General features: G+C 32.4%; 1 protein-coding gene across 2 annotated transcripts; it reads right to left on the bottom strand.

Annotated features, from left to right (window-relative positions):
• Positions 1-1,188: 1,188 nt before the first annotated feature.
• Positions 1,189-18,692, bottom strand: LOC143082473 (protein arginine N-methyltransferase 1-like). Of its 2 annotated transcripts, none has more exons than XM_076258155.1 (10): positions 18,594-18,692; positions 17,213-17,335; positions 16,619-16,774; positions 16,312-16,375; positions 12,356-12,504; positions 9,858-9,945; positions 4,775-4,890; positions 4,088-4,238; positions 2,578-2,702; positions 1,189-1,874 (listed from the first exon to the last, which is right to left on the bottom strand). In XM_076258155.1, the coding sequence occupies exons 1-10, from the start codon at positions 18,609-18,611 to the stop codon at positions 1,791-1,793; spliced, it is 1,074 nt and encodes a 357-aa protein (XP_076114270.1). In that variant the 5' UTR covers positions 18,612-18,692; the 3' UTR covers positions 1,189-1,790. The 2 variants fall into 2 exon arrangements, with proteins under 2 accessions (XP_076114270.1, XP_076114271.1); XM_076258156.1 differs by lacking the exon at positions 9,858-9,945 and adding an exon at positions 9,728-9,815.
• Between the last annotated feature and the right edge of the window lie 812 nt (positions 18,693-19,504).

The raw sequence follows: 19,504 nt of genomic DNA, 5'->3' as shown, positions 1-19,504 counted from the left end.
TCTTTTTTATAAACAAAGTTTTTAAGTCAATAGACCAATACTTACGGGGCAGGGCCTAATAATCTTCATAGTAATGAAAAAGTATGCACCAATGCTAATACATCTGTAAACCAAATTATTGACCTACCACTAGTGGTTCACCATAAACAAGACCTACTCACAAACTTGTACATTGTAACTGCTGCTGGAAACAGATTACCTATGCGGCTTTTTGACTCCATCAATGAGGGACAAACATCACCTGATCCATGATTGACGGACTCAGGATGTAAAACCTTAAGAAGAATACAAGCCTTTAGGTCATTTTGCCCTTTCTGTGAGTATCACTATTCACAAACTAACTTCTCAATTTAACATCAGTTGTTCTATGAATGCAAATCATAGAATGAAGCATACAATAAAAAGCCTTTGTAATTTTTAATTCATTTGCTTATAGAGGCATGATATATGAAATTGATAAACATGAAATGACAATGATATAATGTAGAAGCAATGAATTGAGTGCCAGGTCAAATATCAGGTAACGATCAACCCTGATTTACAAAATACATTTCAAAATGTTACAAAGGGTAAAATGTATAAATTTTACCTTTAATTATACTATGCAGGTTTTCTTTTGTTAGGAACTTTCTATTTTGAAGTGAGCATTATCCATTACCAAGAAATTTCAAGATAGTCAGGATCAATGGTCGCTAGTCTAAGTTTTCCATGACAATAGGTAGTTATAAAATACACCATGTCAGTATTTCACTTGTATTCTGATTTACTCACATTTATGTCTAAATTTAAGCAAAATTTCATAATATATATAATGATACAGATCTACATTTGCACATGAACAAGCCAGTGTCTTTCCTTCAATCTGCTACCAATACACTCAGGATTTCTCTAGTACATGTACATGCAATTTGTTCAAAATTATAACACAATACTGACATATTCAAACTAAGTAAATAAACAAGTATGATTTATATAACACAGTTAACGGTACTATTTTCAATACAACAGTACAAACATACTGTGAAGTTATTGTCATTTTAATGTCACATCATTTAAGTAAATGCACTGAATCAAAATAATGTTGAACAGGGATTCCAAAACATTAACTCCTGAATGGTTGCTTTTATCACAAAACTATGTCACATCCACTGTTACAACCGGGCAGATCAAATTCAGGATTTACTTGCATAATTCATCATATTTATTTCATATATGATGCAACATTTGAAGTTTGACTGACAGAGTTAAAATAAAAGCCCTTTTAGACCAGTAAATTTGTTCAGGGTCAGAAAATGGGTCAGTAATCACCCTTTTGAACAGGAAGGCAAGAAATTTCAACTGGTCTACAGAGCAAATTCAAAGTAATTCCTTGTTTTGGACTCTTGAACCGACATATATGCAACTAACTGGTTAATTTCGATCATGATATTCACAAAATAAGAGCGCTTTGTCTAACACAACCTTTGAAAGTATACATACATTTACAAGGAAATCCATTAACAAGCAAAACATATTATTTCAGTGCTGACATAAAATATAAAATTATTTTTTTTCATAATTTTTTCATCGTTTCATAAAACAAGAACTGTTGATGTAAAAAATTAAGAGTATACAATATTAAAAATATTCTAGTTTTTGTTTCTACATTTGAGCTGGTGATCTGGCTCTTTGTATTGATGTTCAAACACACATTCCAGTAACTTTTGTTCCTGCTCAACAAGAACACAAAGGGACCACGCAGAGTTCAGCACGGCCGTGATTGTATCAGCCGTAGGTTCACTCCTTATTGTTTATCTCATTTTGTAGACCATTGACTCCTTCATTGCTGAGATTTCTCCCTTGAAGTCAACATCTATTTCAAAATCAAGATCTCTCTGAAAAATACAAATCATTCCTTTATTAAACATCATATAAAATTTAAGGTATGTTAAAAGTTAACAGGATTTTTTTAACAATTTAATAAAAAATAAATATTGATCATAGCACTGTACAATACCAAAAATATACTGAAACTATTTATAACCAATGCATATTCAAATCATCCCTCCAACAGGCTATATTTATATCACTGACATATCGCGATTTAATAATTTCCAGTTTTAATATGTACGTAATTCAAACTCTTAAAATGCTCACTGAAAACTATATTTGTCATACAGTTGAAGCAATATCCTCAATTTTATATATTTAAAAAATAATAATTAAATATTGTTTCAGACTGTATTGAGATGAGCCCCATGGAAAGAGACTAACCTCACCCACAATCTGATCTTGTATTTACTTCTCGTTTATGGCGACCATAGAGGTTATAAATTTAACAGTATGTTGCTTTTGAGAAGAATCACTGAAAACTCTATTTGCAAAACAATGAGATAAACATCATGTTTTAGATACTGATTTTTTTAGATGTTGAAGGTTGTAGAGTTGCTATAATTGCTTTCATCCACTTTTTTTGAACTTTTGTGTGAATACTTGTCTCATGGAGAACCATACCACGTATCCTTAATTTATATATTTAAAAAAAATATGGAAAACCTTATTTTAATAAAAATATAACAACAGACAAATCTTACTTACCACATTATTTTTATTTGGTTTCACACTTAATGTTCCATATAATTCTTCTCCTTTCTTAACGGTCAGATCTAACTGGTCAAAATAAAATACTGTCTGTTTCCAATGGGTGTATGGTGCTTCTGGTGCTAAATAAATATATATACCTTTTGTTTTAGTTTTACACAATCATAAAGAGGATAAAGTAACTTAATTATTCTAAATTGCAAATAAATTGTATATTTTGCGAGAGCTATTCTAGGAGTTGTATGGAGCACAAGGATTGTTATTGAAACTATTCTTTTCTTGTTTTATTTGAATTTCTTATCTGTTAATTTCATAATTTTCTGAAATTTGAACTAAGCAACTGAGAGGTCACTTTTAATATGATCAGTATAAGATTTTCCACTAATCCATCAAACAGTTTATATTCATATAATTCATTTTTAGCTCATGCATATTAAACAAAAATATGGTTTTAAGACGACTTGAGTTGCAGTTCCTGATTTAATAACTTCCTGTTTTAAAATACAATTTAAAATCTTAGAACACTCATTGAAAACTGTTTGCAAAACCATGTCTCGTGACTGTATTGAGATAGACATCATGTTCTAGATACCGACCTCACCCACAATCTGATTGTTATCATACTTCTCGTTGACGGCCATAGCTGCTATGATATTAACAGTACAGTGCTTTTGAGAAGAAATTTAATAAAATAAGATAGAATTTGATTATTTACATCTGTAGTTCACAGGAGGGCCAAGACAAAATCACAAGTCACAGGTTTTAAAGAAAAGTTTAAGACCAGAAAGAAAAATAATTTACTTTATGTTCAACTATTCTTATGTAATATATTACATTTAAACTTATTTCCACAAAAAGAAGCAGAGTCAATTACAAACAAATAGCATATCTATAAGGTAAAACGAAAGAAGGTCTCGCTTTTGTCACTTGATTCTGGCTAGATTGTAGGTAGTCAAAAGCTAGGTTTAATCATATTCACTACAGATCATAATTTTTACTTCTGTAGTTATATTTATCCTAAAAGACACAAAATGTAACTTTTTTATAATAGCATCATTCTCAACTCTTAAATGGGACTTGCAGCTTTACTTTATTATCACAAGAAGACTTTGTAAACATTATATCCTGATATTAGAATAAAGTAAATATGGCATGTATAGGGAGTGAAAGTTAACTTTTAATTTAAAATATTGTTTCAGACTGTATTGAGATGAGCCCCATGGAAAGAAACTGACCTCACCCACAATCTGATTGTTATTTTACTTCTCGTTGACGGCCATAGCTGATATAATTACAACAGTACGGTGCTTTTGAGAAGAATCTGCAAATTAAATTTAATTTTTATGACTTTTCTCCATCTTTATATCTTGCAGTTGTTTCGAAACAGACTTACTGTGAATTTAGAAAACCCATTAAATCATTAAAGATACACAAAATTATTTAGTACAAAACAGCAAACAAAGTTTTGAATCCATAACTTAATTTAATGTTGCTAAAATAACTATACCTGTTGAGAAGCCAGTTCGTTTGTGACATTTCGTAAATTCAATGTTGAAATATGTGACAAGAGCATGAATATAATCACTTCTACGGCACTGAAGGTGAAAAGGAGCTGTGAATGACAGGTCATCTAACTGTACTGTATATATGTCAACCTCCTGAAAAATTAATAGTAGAATTTTAATTGGTTTCCTAATAGACAATCGATCAACCTTGTTTTTTGGCATTTTCATTTGTAGGCATAGTCGGTAACAATACACTTTAAATTCAGAGATAGCTGGCGCATTTAGAATTGTGATTGTTGAATAACAGACCAATATGCGAGTCTTTTTGCGAGATTTATTATAACAATATCAAGAAAAGCTGCATACCAATTCTTTCTAATTTTTTATTTTTCAAGTGTAACCAATCTTGTTGGATTCTTTTAAAGTTTTAAAAAACACAACGAAACTTTTTTTTGAGGTAAATTGGTTTAATAGTGAAATTTGCATGCTAAAAAATATATTTACAGTCTTAAAATATTGTTTCAGACTGTATTGAGATGAGCCCCATGGAAAGACACTAACCTCACCCACAATCTGATCTTGTATTTACTTCTCGTTCAAAGCGGCCATAGCGGTTATAAATTTAACAGTACGATGCTTTTAAGAAGAATCTGCCAAGGATAAATCTTATTAAAGACTGTTTTGCTTACTTTGACAAGACAGGCATTGGTAACAACCATATTAGGGTCAACTACATCTACCAAAGGTTCTGCAATGGCAGTCTTTCTGATACAACTCATATCAAAGCCATATACGTTGTCCCACCCTGAAAAATAAAGATAGGACTCATGAGGGGAGCCATTATACATACAGAAGGTCAAAATTAAACTATGTATTGTGCGTATCTTTTAGAATGTATACTTGATTGAAGTCTGGAACTGGCATGTCAGTTAACTGCTAGTAGTCTGTTGTTATTTATGTATTATTGTCATTTTGTTTATTTTCTTTGGTTACATCTTCTGACATCAGACTCAGACTTCTCTTGAACTGAATTTTAATGTACGCATTGTTATGCGTTTACTTTTCTACATTGGCTAGAGGTATAGGGGGAGGGTTGAGATCTCACAAACATGTTTAACCCCGCCGCATTTTTTCGCCTGTCCCAAGTCAGGAGCCTCTGGCCTTTGTTAGTCTTGTATTATTTAATTTTAGTTTCTTGTGTACAATTTGGAAATTAGTATGGCATTCATTATCACTGAACTAGTATATCTTTGTTTAGGGGCCAGCTGAAGGACGCCTCCGGGTGCGGGAATTTCTCGCTACATTGAAGACCTGTTGGTGACCTTCTGCTGTTGTTTTTTTCTATGGTCGGGTTGTTGTCTCTTTGGCACATTCCCCATTTCCATTCTCAATTTTATTGATTGAAGTAACATTTTTTTCCCAATTTTTCAATAACTGTATGCGTGTTCTAAGGTTGCTTTTATCAACACAACAGTGCCCACATGTTTCATTTGCTTTATTGGTCATAGTCAAGTTGATGTTGAAAGTCTATGTTGAAATCTTTTAAGATCAAGGTTTTACTGAAGGCAACTAACTACCTCTGTTGGATAGTTGTTTCATAAGCAATTATACCACATCTACTTGTTTTATATCACATAAACTAAACATTATAATGATTCTATACACCAAATTATAAACTGACTTATTGTTTACTTAATTTACTTAAGAACCATGAAAATGAGATCAAGGACTGAAGGTACAATGGACACTTAAATCACTCAATGAATATTAACTTTATTTGCAAAACCATGTCTCATGACTGTATTGAGATAAGCATCATGTGCTAGATACCAACCTCACCCACAATCTGATTGTTATTATACTTCTCGTTGACGGCCATAGCTGCTATAATTATAACAGTACGGTGCTTTTGAGAAGAAATTGAAAACATAGTACCTCCAGTTGAATTTGATCAAGACAAAATGATGCGCCAAGACGACTTGATTTTGTAAAAAACACTGCTAGCAAAAATAAAACTGCACAGGCTAAAATGTCTTGCATGCTTTACTGATTAGAATAGTGTTAGAAGGCTATAAAGTTTTGCTACAGGTATTATATAACCTTAACATTATCAATGATACAAGAAAATTTGATCAATGTCCTATAACCCTACTATCATCCTGACCATGCATGAAATATTTGCCACAGTATGTTAAGCAAACAACAATCAATATGATCCTTCTGGACAGACGAACTCACCATACAAACAATCAATATGATCCTTCTGGACAGACATACTCACCATACAAACAATCAATATGATCCTATTGACAGACAAACTCACCATACAAACAATCAATATGATCCTATTGACAGACAAACTCACCATACAAACAATCAATATGATCTATTGACAGACAAACTCACCATACAAACAATCAATATGATCTATTGACAGACAAACTCACCATACAAACAATCAATATGATCCTTCTGGACAGACGAACTCACCATACAAACAATCAATATGATCCTTCTGGACAGAGGAACTCACCATACAAACAATCAATATGTCCTTCTGGACAGACAAACAATCATTACACATACCAAATGAAGTCCACAGATTGCCTATGATATTTGAGAAACAGGGCTTAGCCACAAAAATTTTGATCAATGCACCAGAAAGTGATGTCTAGTTCATTGACTGATTGATTGATGGTTGGTATTTAACACCACTTTCAACACTATTGGCAATATCATGGTGGCTATTTTTATAAGTGGAGGGAGCTGGAGTGCCTAGAGAGAACAATCTACCTTTGATGGCCAAGTGGTCTAACTAGTTATCTATTGGTATTGTTCAACTCATGCGCATGCAGCAGTTGCATTCAACTAAAATAATTGACTAGGATTTACCTTCCTACCAACATACCACTAAAAACTTACTATTGACCAATGAAACATGAGAATTAGATCAAGGTCAGATGAACATTTAAAACTTCCACAAAAACTGTATTTGTAATTTATTAATAAATGTTTCTAGACTGTATTGAGATAAGTATCATGTTCTAGATACTGACCTCACCCACAATCTGATTATTATTATACTTCTCGTTGACGGCCATAGCTGATATAATTAAAACAGTATGGTGCTTTTGAGAAGAAAATGAATAAATGTTAAGTTCAGTGAATTACCAAAATATTTTGACAAGAGTAACTGCTATCATAAACAAAAGGGCACATGTTGAAATTTCTCCCTCGCTGGACTGATTATAAGGCCATGGAAAATTAATTGTTGGTTTCCCCTAACATGGGAAAATTTAAAAGCCCCGGCAGGCAGGATTTTTTACTTTTCTTTTTTTCTTGTAACCATGCATAATTTTATATCTATATGTTTTGTTTCTACAGTGGAACTTTAATCTTGCATGTTTCCAACACTTTTTGTTCTCTGCAAAAATAAAAAAAACATTTTTGGTTTTTTTTAAGGTTTTTTTTCCAGAAAAATTGAATGACCTGGTCGGGTTAGGGGAAACCATGAATTATTTTCCCATGACCTAATTGAATTTTATGAAGGTTTTTTACATCGGTTATAACAAAATTAAACATTATCAATGATTCATGAAATAAAGTTCTGATGATCTTTGGAAACAGAGCTATCAATATTATAATGCAAAGAAACCAATGAACCATGAAAAGAAGTAGTTAATATCATATGAATCCTGCCAGACAAACCAAAATCATCATACAATCATTCCATACATAGTTGACCTACATGTATTACTTGAAAGAAGTGTTGACCAATGGACCATGAAAACAAGAACAGGTCAGATGAACCCTTCCAGTTTCAAATACTCATATCACATTAATCCCATACACCAAATATGTGTACCTTTGGGGGCTTTGCTAAAGAACCAAGAGAATTAGATGGGAGGATCAAGGTCAGATGATCAATTAAAACACTCACTAATTCTTTATTTGTAATGAAATGTTTCATGACTGTATTGAGATAAGCATCATGTTCTAGATACTGACCTCACCCACAATCTGATTGTTATTCTACTTCCTTTTGACGGCCATAGCTGATATAATTAAAACAGTACGGTGCTTTTGAGAAGAAATACTTATTGGGAAATTAGATTTGTTAAAGTCAAGGAAGCAATTCAACCAAAAGGAGATTCCAGAAACAAACAACAAGAAGTCACAGTATCAGTAAAATGGAAAATCTTATAAGAATAACAGTACGGAGCTTTTGAGAAGTAAATGAATACATAGCAATTATAAATGAATTCATTTAAACAGACAGAAACCCTTTAATACCACCTTTTACACCAAATATATTCGACATATTGAATAATCTAATGAATCCGAGATACCGACCTCACTCCTTAAAACATTTAAGTGGCAAATGATCAATGATCAACGGTCTTACAAATATTCTAGATAGACTGGTACAACTAAATTATTCATATACAAAATGTACATTTACCCATTACAGTCATTAAATACACCAAATGTATGTGACAAATTGCTTACAGAATCTGAAAACCTAAAGATTGGCTTATCACAAAATCTTAACATACATGACATAGAATCATGATATCAAGATGAAGTTCAGATGAAAACTTAAATTAAACTTAAGAAGAAAATGAGTCCATAGTAAACTAATGCATCACTGAAGCCAAAGCAGAACAGACAAACGAACGTATGAAGGAACAGGCTGAAAAAACATAATGCTCTTAAGTTGGGCATAAAAACTTTATTTGCAATAAAATGTCTCATGACTGTATTGAGATAAGCATCATGTTCTAGATACTGACCTCACCCACAATCTGATTGTTACTATACTTCTCGTTGACGGCCATAGCTGCTAAAATCATAACAGTACAGTGCTTTTGAGAAGATTATTACAGAATACATTTAGTCAAGTTGATCATAGACTTTTGGAATTCAGACATGTGCAGTAATAAAATTTTTCAAGTATCTGTTGTTCCTGCCGGACACACTGACTCACCTTCCCATCATTATATACACCATATGAAGTTGACTTGTTGCTTATATAGTATTTGAAAAACGAACCTTTCACATGAACTTAACATCGAACGATGAACCATGAAATGAGGTCAAAGTTAGATAAACCCTGCATGCTCTGAAAAACTAATTATATATAACCCAACAGAATTATTCATATGAAACCAACCTTTACTGTGGACTATTCAAATGAACCTTGCCAGACAGACATGTTAATCTTAAAATCATTCCATCACAGACCAGGATTTTGTACAAAAGTTGTCTTATTCAGACATTGACTTAATATATATATGAGAGTTTGTTTTTTAATAAAGCATATTGTATGTATTGTATACAAAAACCAGGATTGTTTAGTATATTTCATGCCACTCATCAACTTGAGGTAGGAAAGTACAAATGTCATATATATTGATGACCCTTCTCAGAATTACTCAGGACTTCATTAAATGTTTTAAGTATATTTTGTATTTCTATATATTTTTTACAACTGCAGTCTCCTTGATCATACTAATTTCTCAAGCTACAGAAACATTTATTAGTAATATAAATCCAACATTGTCAAAGCTACACATCAAGCAGGTTGTATGTATCCATAGCAACCTATCAAGCAAGTTCTATGTACCCATAGCAACACTTACAATTGATTTTCTCATCTTTGTATTGCCTATCTTCAATGGCACATACATACAATGTAGCTCTGTCTGGGAAAATCATACCACCTGGATTCTACGGAAACAGAAAGAAAGAGGAGTGTTATAGACGACTTACAGTTAATTTTAGTATCCTTATATTGTCTGTCTTCTATTGCAGTTACGTACATAGTGGCTCTGTCCGGGAAGATCAATCCACCAGGTGCCTAACAAAATAATTTAAGGTCACAAGGTCATGAAGGTAGTGGATGCAGATTTTACTGAAAGCACTTACATTATAGTTTGCAAGGTTTTCAGGGAAAGCACTTGTAAATTGTTAGTACATTTGTGATGTATAGGTGTGTAGATCAGGTATATATTGCTTTTTTTTATTAATGTATTTTTTTATTACTGGACAAAAACAAGAGGCTTTCAAATGCAATTTCAGGAAAAGGAGTTTTAAATAAGTGCTATATAACAATTCAAAATATTGGTGATGCTTTTTGATATTGTGTCTGACACACTTTTTCTGAACTAACATGTGCAGTATACAATGTAACCATAAAGAATGTTAAATTACTTCTATGAGTGGTTTGTTTTTTATGGGTGACTTGCTTGCATGTTTTAAAGGTAAAAAGACACACACTTGTACTTTATTCTTGTTCTAGATACTGACCTCACCCACAATCTGATTGTTATTTTACTTCTCGTTGACGGCCATAGCTGATATAATTAAAACAGTACGGTGCTTTTGAGAAGATTTTTTTCTCTCTCCGACATTCAACGTGAGGTAAACAAACAATTCTACTAAAAGCAGCTTCCAGTAACAACAAGTAACAGTATCAGTAAAGAAACAAACTTATATGGCCACTTAGTAGTTATATAAAACCATTACTTGTTGCATCATGGAAAGATAATGTAGATATCGGATTTGTTCTTGGTAAATCTAAATTTCCAAACCACATAATCAAGGATGAGAAGGTCAAATATATTTCAAACTATGTAGGAATCTTATGATATGAGCTTATGTAATTGTTTCAAGTATTGCCATAATCACAAGAACAGAATAGTTCAAAGAGTACATTTATGAAACTGTTTAGGACAAGTAAATTTAAAACATTTCTTAAGTGTATGTGTATTAAGGAGGCTCGCGGGTATAAGATTTTCAGAAAAAATTAAACATTAATTTTTCATTACAAATTTTATTGATTACCTTAAGTAGCTGTTACTTTATCATATGGTACAAAAATCATTCCAAAACATCAATTCGTGTTGGCCCCAGCGGACTTTTAAAATGTAGATATCATTGAAAAAGCTTCAAATTATCTCCCTTTGGTGCAAAAATGCCATTTTTGGCATAAAAATTGAAATATCTTTTTTAACTCATCGGTGACCTATATTTTTTATTGTTGTTTTCTAATAAGCTGTACATAGACTAAATAATTGTAAAATTTTAGCGATTTCTGTAATTAAGTTTTTTTTTTATTTCGATATTGCCGCTATTTCTCCTATTAGTTCAACAGAAAAAAAGGACATTAACAAAAATGTATGCTCCTTTCGAAGGCAGATTGTGAGCGTAAATGAACGGTGACCCCATTTTTTTATTTCATTTTTCTATTAAGTATAAGATAAAGTTCATTTATAGAAAAATATAGAGAAATCCTATATTAAATAAAAAATTTCATTTAGACCCGCGAGCCCCCTTAAGTGCATTTTCTCAAATTAAAACTTTGGTTTTCTTCATTCCCCCATCGTAATAATGTAAAATGCATGTATGAAATTGCAGGTATTTATATAGAACATGCTGTTCCTTTTAACTTGGCTATATTTGACATTTGAACAATTTTAATATATCACTTCAACTGTTTACAGCATGGCAACTTCATAAAATTTGCTCAGTTCTACTTTGTTCAAGTGAACTTAATTATTTTGTTTCAGTAAATTGTCAACATGATTATATAATTAATGCACTTTGGGCTTGTGACTATATCATGGATTTTATTTAATGCTCATTTGGGATTGTGACCATATTATGATTTTTTTATTGAAAATATTCAATTATTGTTTTTGAAGTAGGGTTATATTCTCTATGAAAAGTTTTACATATTTCATTGCTGTCTCTAGACTGTATTGAGATAAGCATCATGTTTTAGATACTGACCTCACCCACAATCTGATTGTTGTTATACTTCTCGTTGACGGCCATAGCTGATATTAATACAACAGTAAGGTGCTTTTGAGAAGAAATAATTATTCAGATATCAGATTGGTAAACATCAAAGTATTTTAAGTTTCTTTAGGGAACATCAATTGTTATTGTACAGAGTATTACTTGGCCTAAATTAATATATTGTTTGTTACCCCAATCCCGACCCTGCCAAGCCAGGTGTGGCTAGGTAGGTAGGGAAATGATTTTATTTTTCCAAAAAGCTTGAACATTATCGGACGATCTGGTAATCCTGAAAATCCAAAATGAATAAAATAATACTTGACTTGGTTTTGACAATAAAATTTTATGAGTAGCACCATTTTTGTGGGGTCTGTCGGGATTGGGGAAACAAACAATATTTTACTTTAGGCCCTATCCACAATGAAATATCTCAGTAAAGATGAGTGTGTCTATAAATGAATTCTTACCAGCCATTTGTCCCTGGCAAAGATAACTGTGTTTAACATAGATTCATAGAAGAGACAATAGCCCATCCATTCACTGATGATGATGTCTACTTTTTCAATACCATCAGGTAATTGCACCTCTTCCACCTTTCCTTTGATCAAAGTTACCACTGAAAAGTATGACAATTGTCAAAATATAGAAATGCATGTATATTCAATGACTTAATCAAAGTGCTGGATAGAACCTGTGGAAAGTTTGCAACTGTAGATTGTAATATTTCAAATAGATTGTAAATGTGTAGATTGCGTGGTTAACTTTTTGAAAAAAAAACTTTATCAAGAAATAATTGTAACAGCTGGATGCTGCTTGGAAGTCTCCAAAACAAAGCTCTCAAAATTAGTAATTCCAACAGTCGCTGGACATTTGGCAGAGTCCAATACAAATTGGTCTGGTCTAGTAAAGTGATATGCACAAGTGAGGTATAGGTATTACACCTGTATGTCATTCAATCTTCTTAAAATCATGTACAGTAATATTCATGACCGTTTACTAGTTTTCAAAAAGAGGGGGGGGGGGGGGGGGGGGGGGGGGGGGGGGGTGTCACCCTGGTGGACTTCTATATTTCATTTGATTTATTTATTGTCCCATACAAAAAAAATATATATATGGTTTATGGGTGGGTATCTCAACCGTTTAAAAGTTCTCAAACAAGGGGGTGGGGGGACTCGCCTTCAATTTCATTTGATTTGTTTTATTGTTCAGTACAAGAAAATATATGGTTATGGGATGGGGATCTTGACCATTTCCAAGTTCTTAAATAGGAGGGTGTGGGGCTGACCCAAAGGGACTCCCATTTTATTTCAATTGATTTGTTTTGATGGCCCATACTCAAATAAATATGGTTTAGGGTGGGGATCTCAACCATTCACAAATTCTCAAACATGAGGGGGTGGGGCTGACCCAAAGAGACTCCTGCTACATATCATTTGATTTTTTTATGTTGCCCCATACAATAATATGTATGGTTTAGGAGTGGGGATCTTGACTGTTTCCAAGTTCGCAAATATGAGGGGTGGGGCTGACCCAAAGGGACTCCCACTTTATTTCATTTGATTTGTTTTGTTGCCCGATACAAAAATATATATGGTTTAGGGGTGGGGATCTCGACAATTTCCAAGTTCTCAAACATGAGCAGAGATGCAACTAATCGTCGGACCCGTCGGACCTAAGGGGCAGAATTTATGCAGGTCCGGCAAAACTCGTAGCTGTGCAGGACCTGATGGCCGGCAATATTTAAGTCCGCTTGGGTCCGCCAAAACTGAAATCCCCGTCGGCCCCGGCAGAGTATTTTGTTTATAAAATTGCGATCATCTTTAATAAAAGTAAATGTCCTGTTCCCCCGCATTTTCTAACTCCGGGAACCAGTATTTCCGCCCAGTAATAGTCTTTCGTACCTTGTCCATCTCGCCCCGAACAATTCTCCGTATTTCCGTCATGTTTTTTGTTTTAGAAATTCGCTCTCTAGGAAGGAGGTCTATTAAGCATAGTTGATAAGTTCAGGAAATATGTCATGGCCGATAAAATTTGTAAGTGGGTTGTTCATTTGATTTTTGAGTGAAAATATGGGTCTGGCAAAATTTGGTACCCTGTAGGCCCCATTGTCTGACAGGAAAAAAAAAAACTGTTTGCATCTCTGCATGAGGGGGTGGGGCTGACCCAAAAGGACTTCCAATTTATTGCATTTGATTTGAATTGTTGCCACATACAACAAGATACTCCGCAGGGCGCAGCTTTATATGACAGCAGAGGTTGAACCCTGAACGGTTGGGGCAAGTATGGACACAACCTTCAAGCTGGATTCAGCTCTAAATTTGGACTGTGGGCCGAGATTAGATGAGATACTATGATACTTTCGATACTCTCGGGCTTTTACGTATTGAATAAAATTTGTAAAAATCGTAGTCAGCGTCGAAAAATGTTCATTCATGAAATATTTTAAACACGGTATAAAGGATAACGTAGAAACTGCTGTCTAGTGTGTGTATTGATTTTACTTTCCGCAAAGCGCAGATCTGCGAAGTATTGTATGTTCGCCATTTTCAAAATGAAGTTGAATTATTTGATTTATTGATAAAATTTCAGTATATTTTAATTCAAGCTGTATGCCATCAAAATAGGAAAGCTCAAAATTTCAAAAGTAAGAAAGTTTATTGCTATAGCAAACTTTCCAAAAAATATGGTGATGTTCAGGAAATGAATAAAGTGAAATTACCCATATAATACATTATATTACAAGTGGTCATGCATTTTAAGACTTTCTAAAACAAAACCAATTTATCATGTTTAACCCCTAACATTCTTAAAGTTAAAGTCAGCGGTTGTCGTTGGTTCATTTGTAGTAATCCTGATAAGTGTAATACCGCCAAATCATTGTACGTCACCTCCGGTTGTATACGAAAATAGGTTGAAAAAAATATTGCCTTGAATTCGACAGTTGTAGGTAATTAATCAAGGTTGGCAAAAAAGCGGTCAATACTAGTATTGACCATGCCAGTGGTAAATACCGGTATTTACCGGGAAATACTGGGAAATACTGGGAAATACCGGCAAATACTGGTCGATTGAAATTTTGAGTGGTCATTACTATAAAAACCACTATCTACTTGGTCAATTATAATTACAATTAATAATTAATTTATATAGAAAGTGCTCAAACCATTTTTAATGCTTTCATTTCTAATTCTATTGTTAATTGAAACAGGGATCTCCATTGATTAATTTGAACATAATATTATAGTAAAAGATAAAAACTTTTTGTCCCTGCTTCAAATTTTCATTTCCAGCATGAAGAAGGTTTTTTTTATCTCACAGTTTGATATAGCTATAAACAGGAAATAATTTATTGTTTAAGGGAGTCTTCATTACTTTCAACCTATGTACTGTCAACTTTTATTGGAGGCTGTTGTTTTAGTAATTAAATTTTCACACCTAGCAATGCCAGGTGATAGGTAAAAAGACCCATGTAACTTCATTTACCTGTAGTTTTATTCACCTTTAATTTTAATTACCTGTAAAATCATACATTTTGAATAAAAATATATTGATTTAAACATGTTGAAATAAAATATAAATTTGTATATATATATATATCTTAAGTATGCAATATCATAATTCATAAAAACTAAATTTTAAATCAGTAGTAAGAATAAGTGTTTTAAATGAATAAAACATATCAAATTCATTAACTTTATAAGCTGACACAATATATTTGACTTTTTATCAAGATTTTACTTCATTTAATAGTAGAAACAACCATGAAAATTTCAATTGACCAGTATTTGCCAGTATTGACCACTTGGGGAGTATTGTCCGGGGCGGTAAATACCAGGGGTGGTATTTACCGCCCAACCTTGTAATTAATCCTATATTTTATTGCAGTAAAACATTTCTGTGTCATAAACATATGTCTTGGGTATTTCAAAGCACCATTATTTTTTCATTAGGGGTTTCTATAGAATATTTTGTAAACTTGAGGGTACATGGTTACTAAAGCTTGTACACAGGTTAAATAGGGGAGAAATTTGATTGGTTAACTTTCAGTGATGGTTGTTTTCTTATATACAATGAAATGTTATGTGAAATTTTTTTCTATAGTACTGGACAGGATAAAACTTTACTCATGCCAAGTATTTCTTCATTTGAAACAAAGATAAAATTTTTGAAAAGTGCAAATTTAACAAAGACTAATAGGGGAAAATCAATGAAGGTATTACACCTGATGTAGTACAAAGATTGAACTTTATGTTGTAGGGTATGTTTAACATTTTCTATATACATTTACTATTTATGTTTACTTCAATATCCAGGAAACGTTTTAAAAGAAATTGATATGTGGCAAAGTTTTCTTATGCTGCATGCTACAAAAGTGCCTACATTTAATTTCTTTCTATTTAAGTTGTCCTTTATAAAATCTTACCATCAGAAAACTTGTTAGCATCCACAATTTTCTGTGCATACTCTATAATGCCAGAGCATTCAATCTGAAATGAGATAAATTCACTTATAATATCATAATACTACACCTTCATGATCATTGTTCTACAAAAATTAGAGGGTTTATCAGCACTCGGGGGATAAAGATTTATTTTTTGTTCTATCTGTATTGTGAACTTAAATTATCAAGCAAAGATTAATTTTATATCAATTATAAAGCTTAAACTATTTATACATCCAACTTGATTTTGATTAATTAAAATCCTTTCTATGTGACTTTGTGTACTTACACCAATAACCTTCGAAGCCCCTGCTTTAGCTGCAAACATACAGAGTATTCCAGTTCCACAGCCAACATCCAATACTACTTTTCCTTTGAACAAATGTTTGTTGTGGATCATGGAGTTTCTGTACGTCAAAGTTCTTACTTCATCTTTCAACATTTCCTGTAGGTAAAAAAATATAGCTGTATAAAAGAAACTAATACTTTGTCTTTACAAAATGCATGGTATACTATTTTATCCAAACTCCACCAAAAACAAAGAGAGTGCACTTTACTCTTTATGTTTTATTAGTGTAAAATTGTATATCCAAATTCCCCACCCCCCTTATATTTATAAGTCAAAAAATTGTAGTCTTTTAATTGAGATAAACAGACAGCACAACCTTTTCTTTATTTGTGTGTTACTGCTTAACTTTCAATTGTTTTGCAAAAAAAGAGTCTGTGTATTCGATCTGTTCTTAGTGAAATGAAATGTTCTAAAAGTCAGCTACAGATATATAAAGTTGTGCTTGATACTAATTTTTCCAACCTTTTTACATTGGTACAATGCATTTCTTGTGTGCAACAAATAAACAATTGTAAGTTCAATAATTATAAATACCTCATGGATGCCAAAATGTGCATAGGAATCAAAATAATAATCTTTTGATGTCATCTCCTCTGGTGCAACATTTCCATTAGGCGTTTTGGTGGCACTGGCCGTGTCTGAACTTGTCTGTGTGGTCTGCAAGTAAAATAAAATTTCAAACTGTGTTTAATAGTACAAAAATTGATTTAACTGAATTAAGGGTAGAAGCTCATAGTTTGAGAACTAGCAGATCATATGTGAAAAGAATAAAAATATATATTCTATTCTATTCATAATACCAAGCCATTTTCATGATATCTGTATTCATCTTGTGTTTTAAAAAAAAGATAAAAACTTTTGTGGATTTAGCCTAACATTTGCATTCCTTGCCACAGGTGGTGTAAAAATAAACCAAGTCTGGTAAAATCTTTGAGATGGTCCCCCTCAGGTAATGATTGTAATTTAACATATTGATTGAATTGGATAACAGAAACCAACACAACAAAGGTTATTTGAATTCATTGTAGTATAATATAAATGTCAGAGTGGACTGTCTCAAATAAAACTCAGCTGTTTGTTTATTTTACCATCTTCAGTGGCAATGAAAGAAAATGTTCATCAAAATCCATAAGGTCTTATAACCTTTTAAAACATAAAATGAATGTAACATTTATTAATCTAGGTGTTACCAGGCTTTAAAACTTTTCAAATTGCAGTTTTGTCTGTACTCCGAGAAAATTTCATGATGTAAACACATCTGTGTTCAATCTGGGATTTATCGTCCAAAAAATTATGATGTCTTGAAAAGCTTTATTTATCTTTCTGTGAGGCCTTCCTTTTTAAGACAAGGACTTATCCCAACAAATGTATGCAACCACATAATTCTGAACCAGGGCCATAAAAAAATGTTTGTTTGCCCTTACCTTACCTACCTAGAATATGACTCAAAAGCTTTCATTGTCCTGATGTAAAAAGTTTTCGCTTAATCAGATATATTAAAGACTTAAAACATCACACTTCAATTTCCCTTTATCTAGATGACATTATCCACAGCAAATGAAAAAAGAAGTTATGAATAGAAATAATAGAATGGCAGTAATTCATTTTTTTTCAAGAAAATAAATAATTGGAAAAATAGATTAAAAACTAAATACATATTTTCCTGTAGCAATGACACATATTTAGTATATGTTTCCTTGTCTATAAACTGTAACCATAAAATGATGTGCGACACCGCGAGGGAATTTGCAAAAAGTTCACAAATCAATGAAAATAAATTTCCTGGCTACCTATCGTTTTAAATATTTGTACATAGCATTAACATCAACATTTTCTAATTAACTGGTGTTGTTATTTTTTCCTAGTTTCATCACTAATGTGATTAATACAGAAAAAAATTCACAATGAACATTACCTCCATGTGTTCCGCCATTTGCTATTGTGCGTGTGAGCACATGGTTGTGTAGAACGTCACGAAAATCTGAGTAGGTTGTTCAACATGAATAAAGGTAAGATTTTTTCAAATGAATGTTGGAATGTCCATTGCTTTAGTGCTTTTCTAATGTTTTTTATATGATCGCACAACGCTGCAACGCGGTGCGACATATAAATAGCGGACATGGATACAAGTCAAATCGGTACCTATTTAAAGTCATTTCGGCCAGGGACTTTCTATACTTACGGGACTGATCACTTATTAGTATAGAAAGTCCCTGTTTCGACATTTGGTTAATAAACTGGCACCTAATAATATTTTTGTTCTTCAAGTCAAGTTCCATTTCGCTGGAGTATATACACTCAAAAAATGAGTCCCCTTGACAGATAGATTATGTTTTCAGGGTTTTTTTGTTAATATATATGCATGTATATTTTTTTGCCAAAATTACAATTTCAGAGGTTTATTTCTTAAAACGTTAATAAATCAACACCCGTATTCACAGTATTTCTGTCATAGTTTGTCATATATGTATATGAATTCTAAAAATATTATGCCGATTTGACTATAACTTCGCACGGTAGGTGCCGATTTGACTAGTACCCATGTATATACCTTGCTATTTTGCTAAAGCAATGAATTGTTACTAATTAGATATTCAGTCAGTCAATTACTAACAATAACCTGTTTGTTGTTTTATCAACTTTGATGTAGATTTTAGTCTTTTATAATTACAAAAAAAAATCAAAGGAAGAATTAGTTTAAACAATATTTATTCAGATAAATTAACATTATTAGTTACATAGTGACCTAATACGGTATATATGGGGTCAGTAAATTCCACATGGGGTGAGAGCGAATGCCATGCTCTGTAATAAATATATGAATAT

Source organism: Mytilus galloprovincialis, chromosome 7 (assembly GCF_965363235.1).
Source record: "Mytilus galloprovincialis chromosome 7, xbMytGall1.hap1.1, whole genome shotgun sequence".
In the NCBI taxonomy this organism is placed as follows: Eukaryota; Metazoa; Mollusca; class Bivalvia; order Mytilida; family Mytilidae; genus Mytilus; species Mytilus galloprovincialis.
Note: the sequence above shows the minus strand (reverse complement) of the source record. Positions and strands in the feature narration are given on the sequence as shown.

Excerpts from the sequence above, each read along its gene's own strand:
- LOC143082473 (XM_076258155.1), bottom strand. Across the intron at positions 4,891-9,857 it reads TAAGGATACTAAAATTAACT|GGTGGGACAACGTATATGGC; the intron begins GTAAGTCGTCTA and ends TTTATTTTTCAG. Across the intron at positions 2,703-4,087 it reads ACGAACTGGCTTCTCAACAG|CACCAGAAGCACCATACACC; the intron begins GTATAGTTATTT and ends ATATTTATTTAG.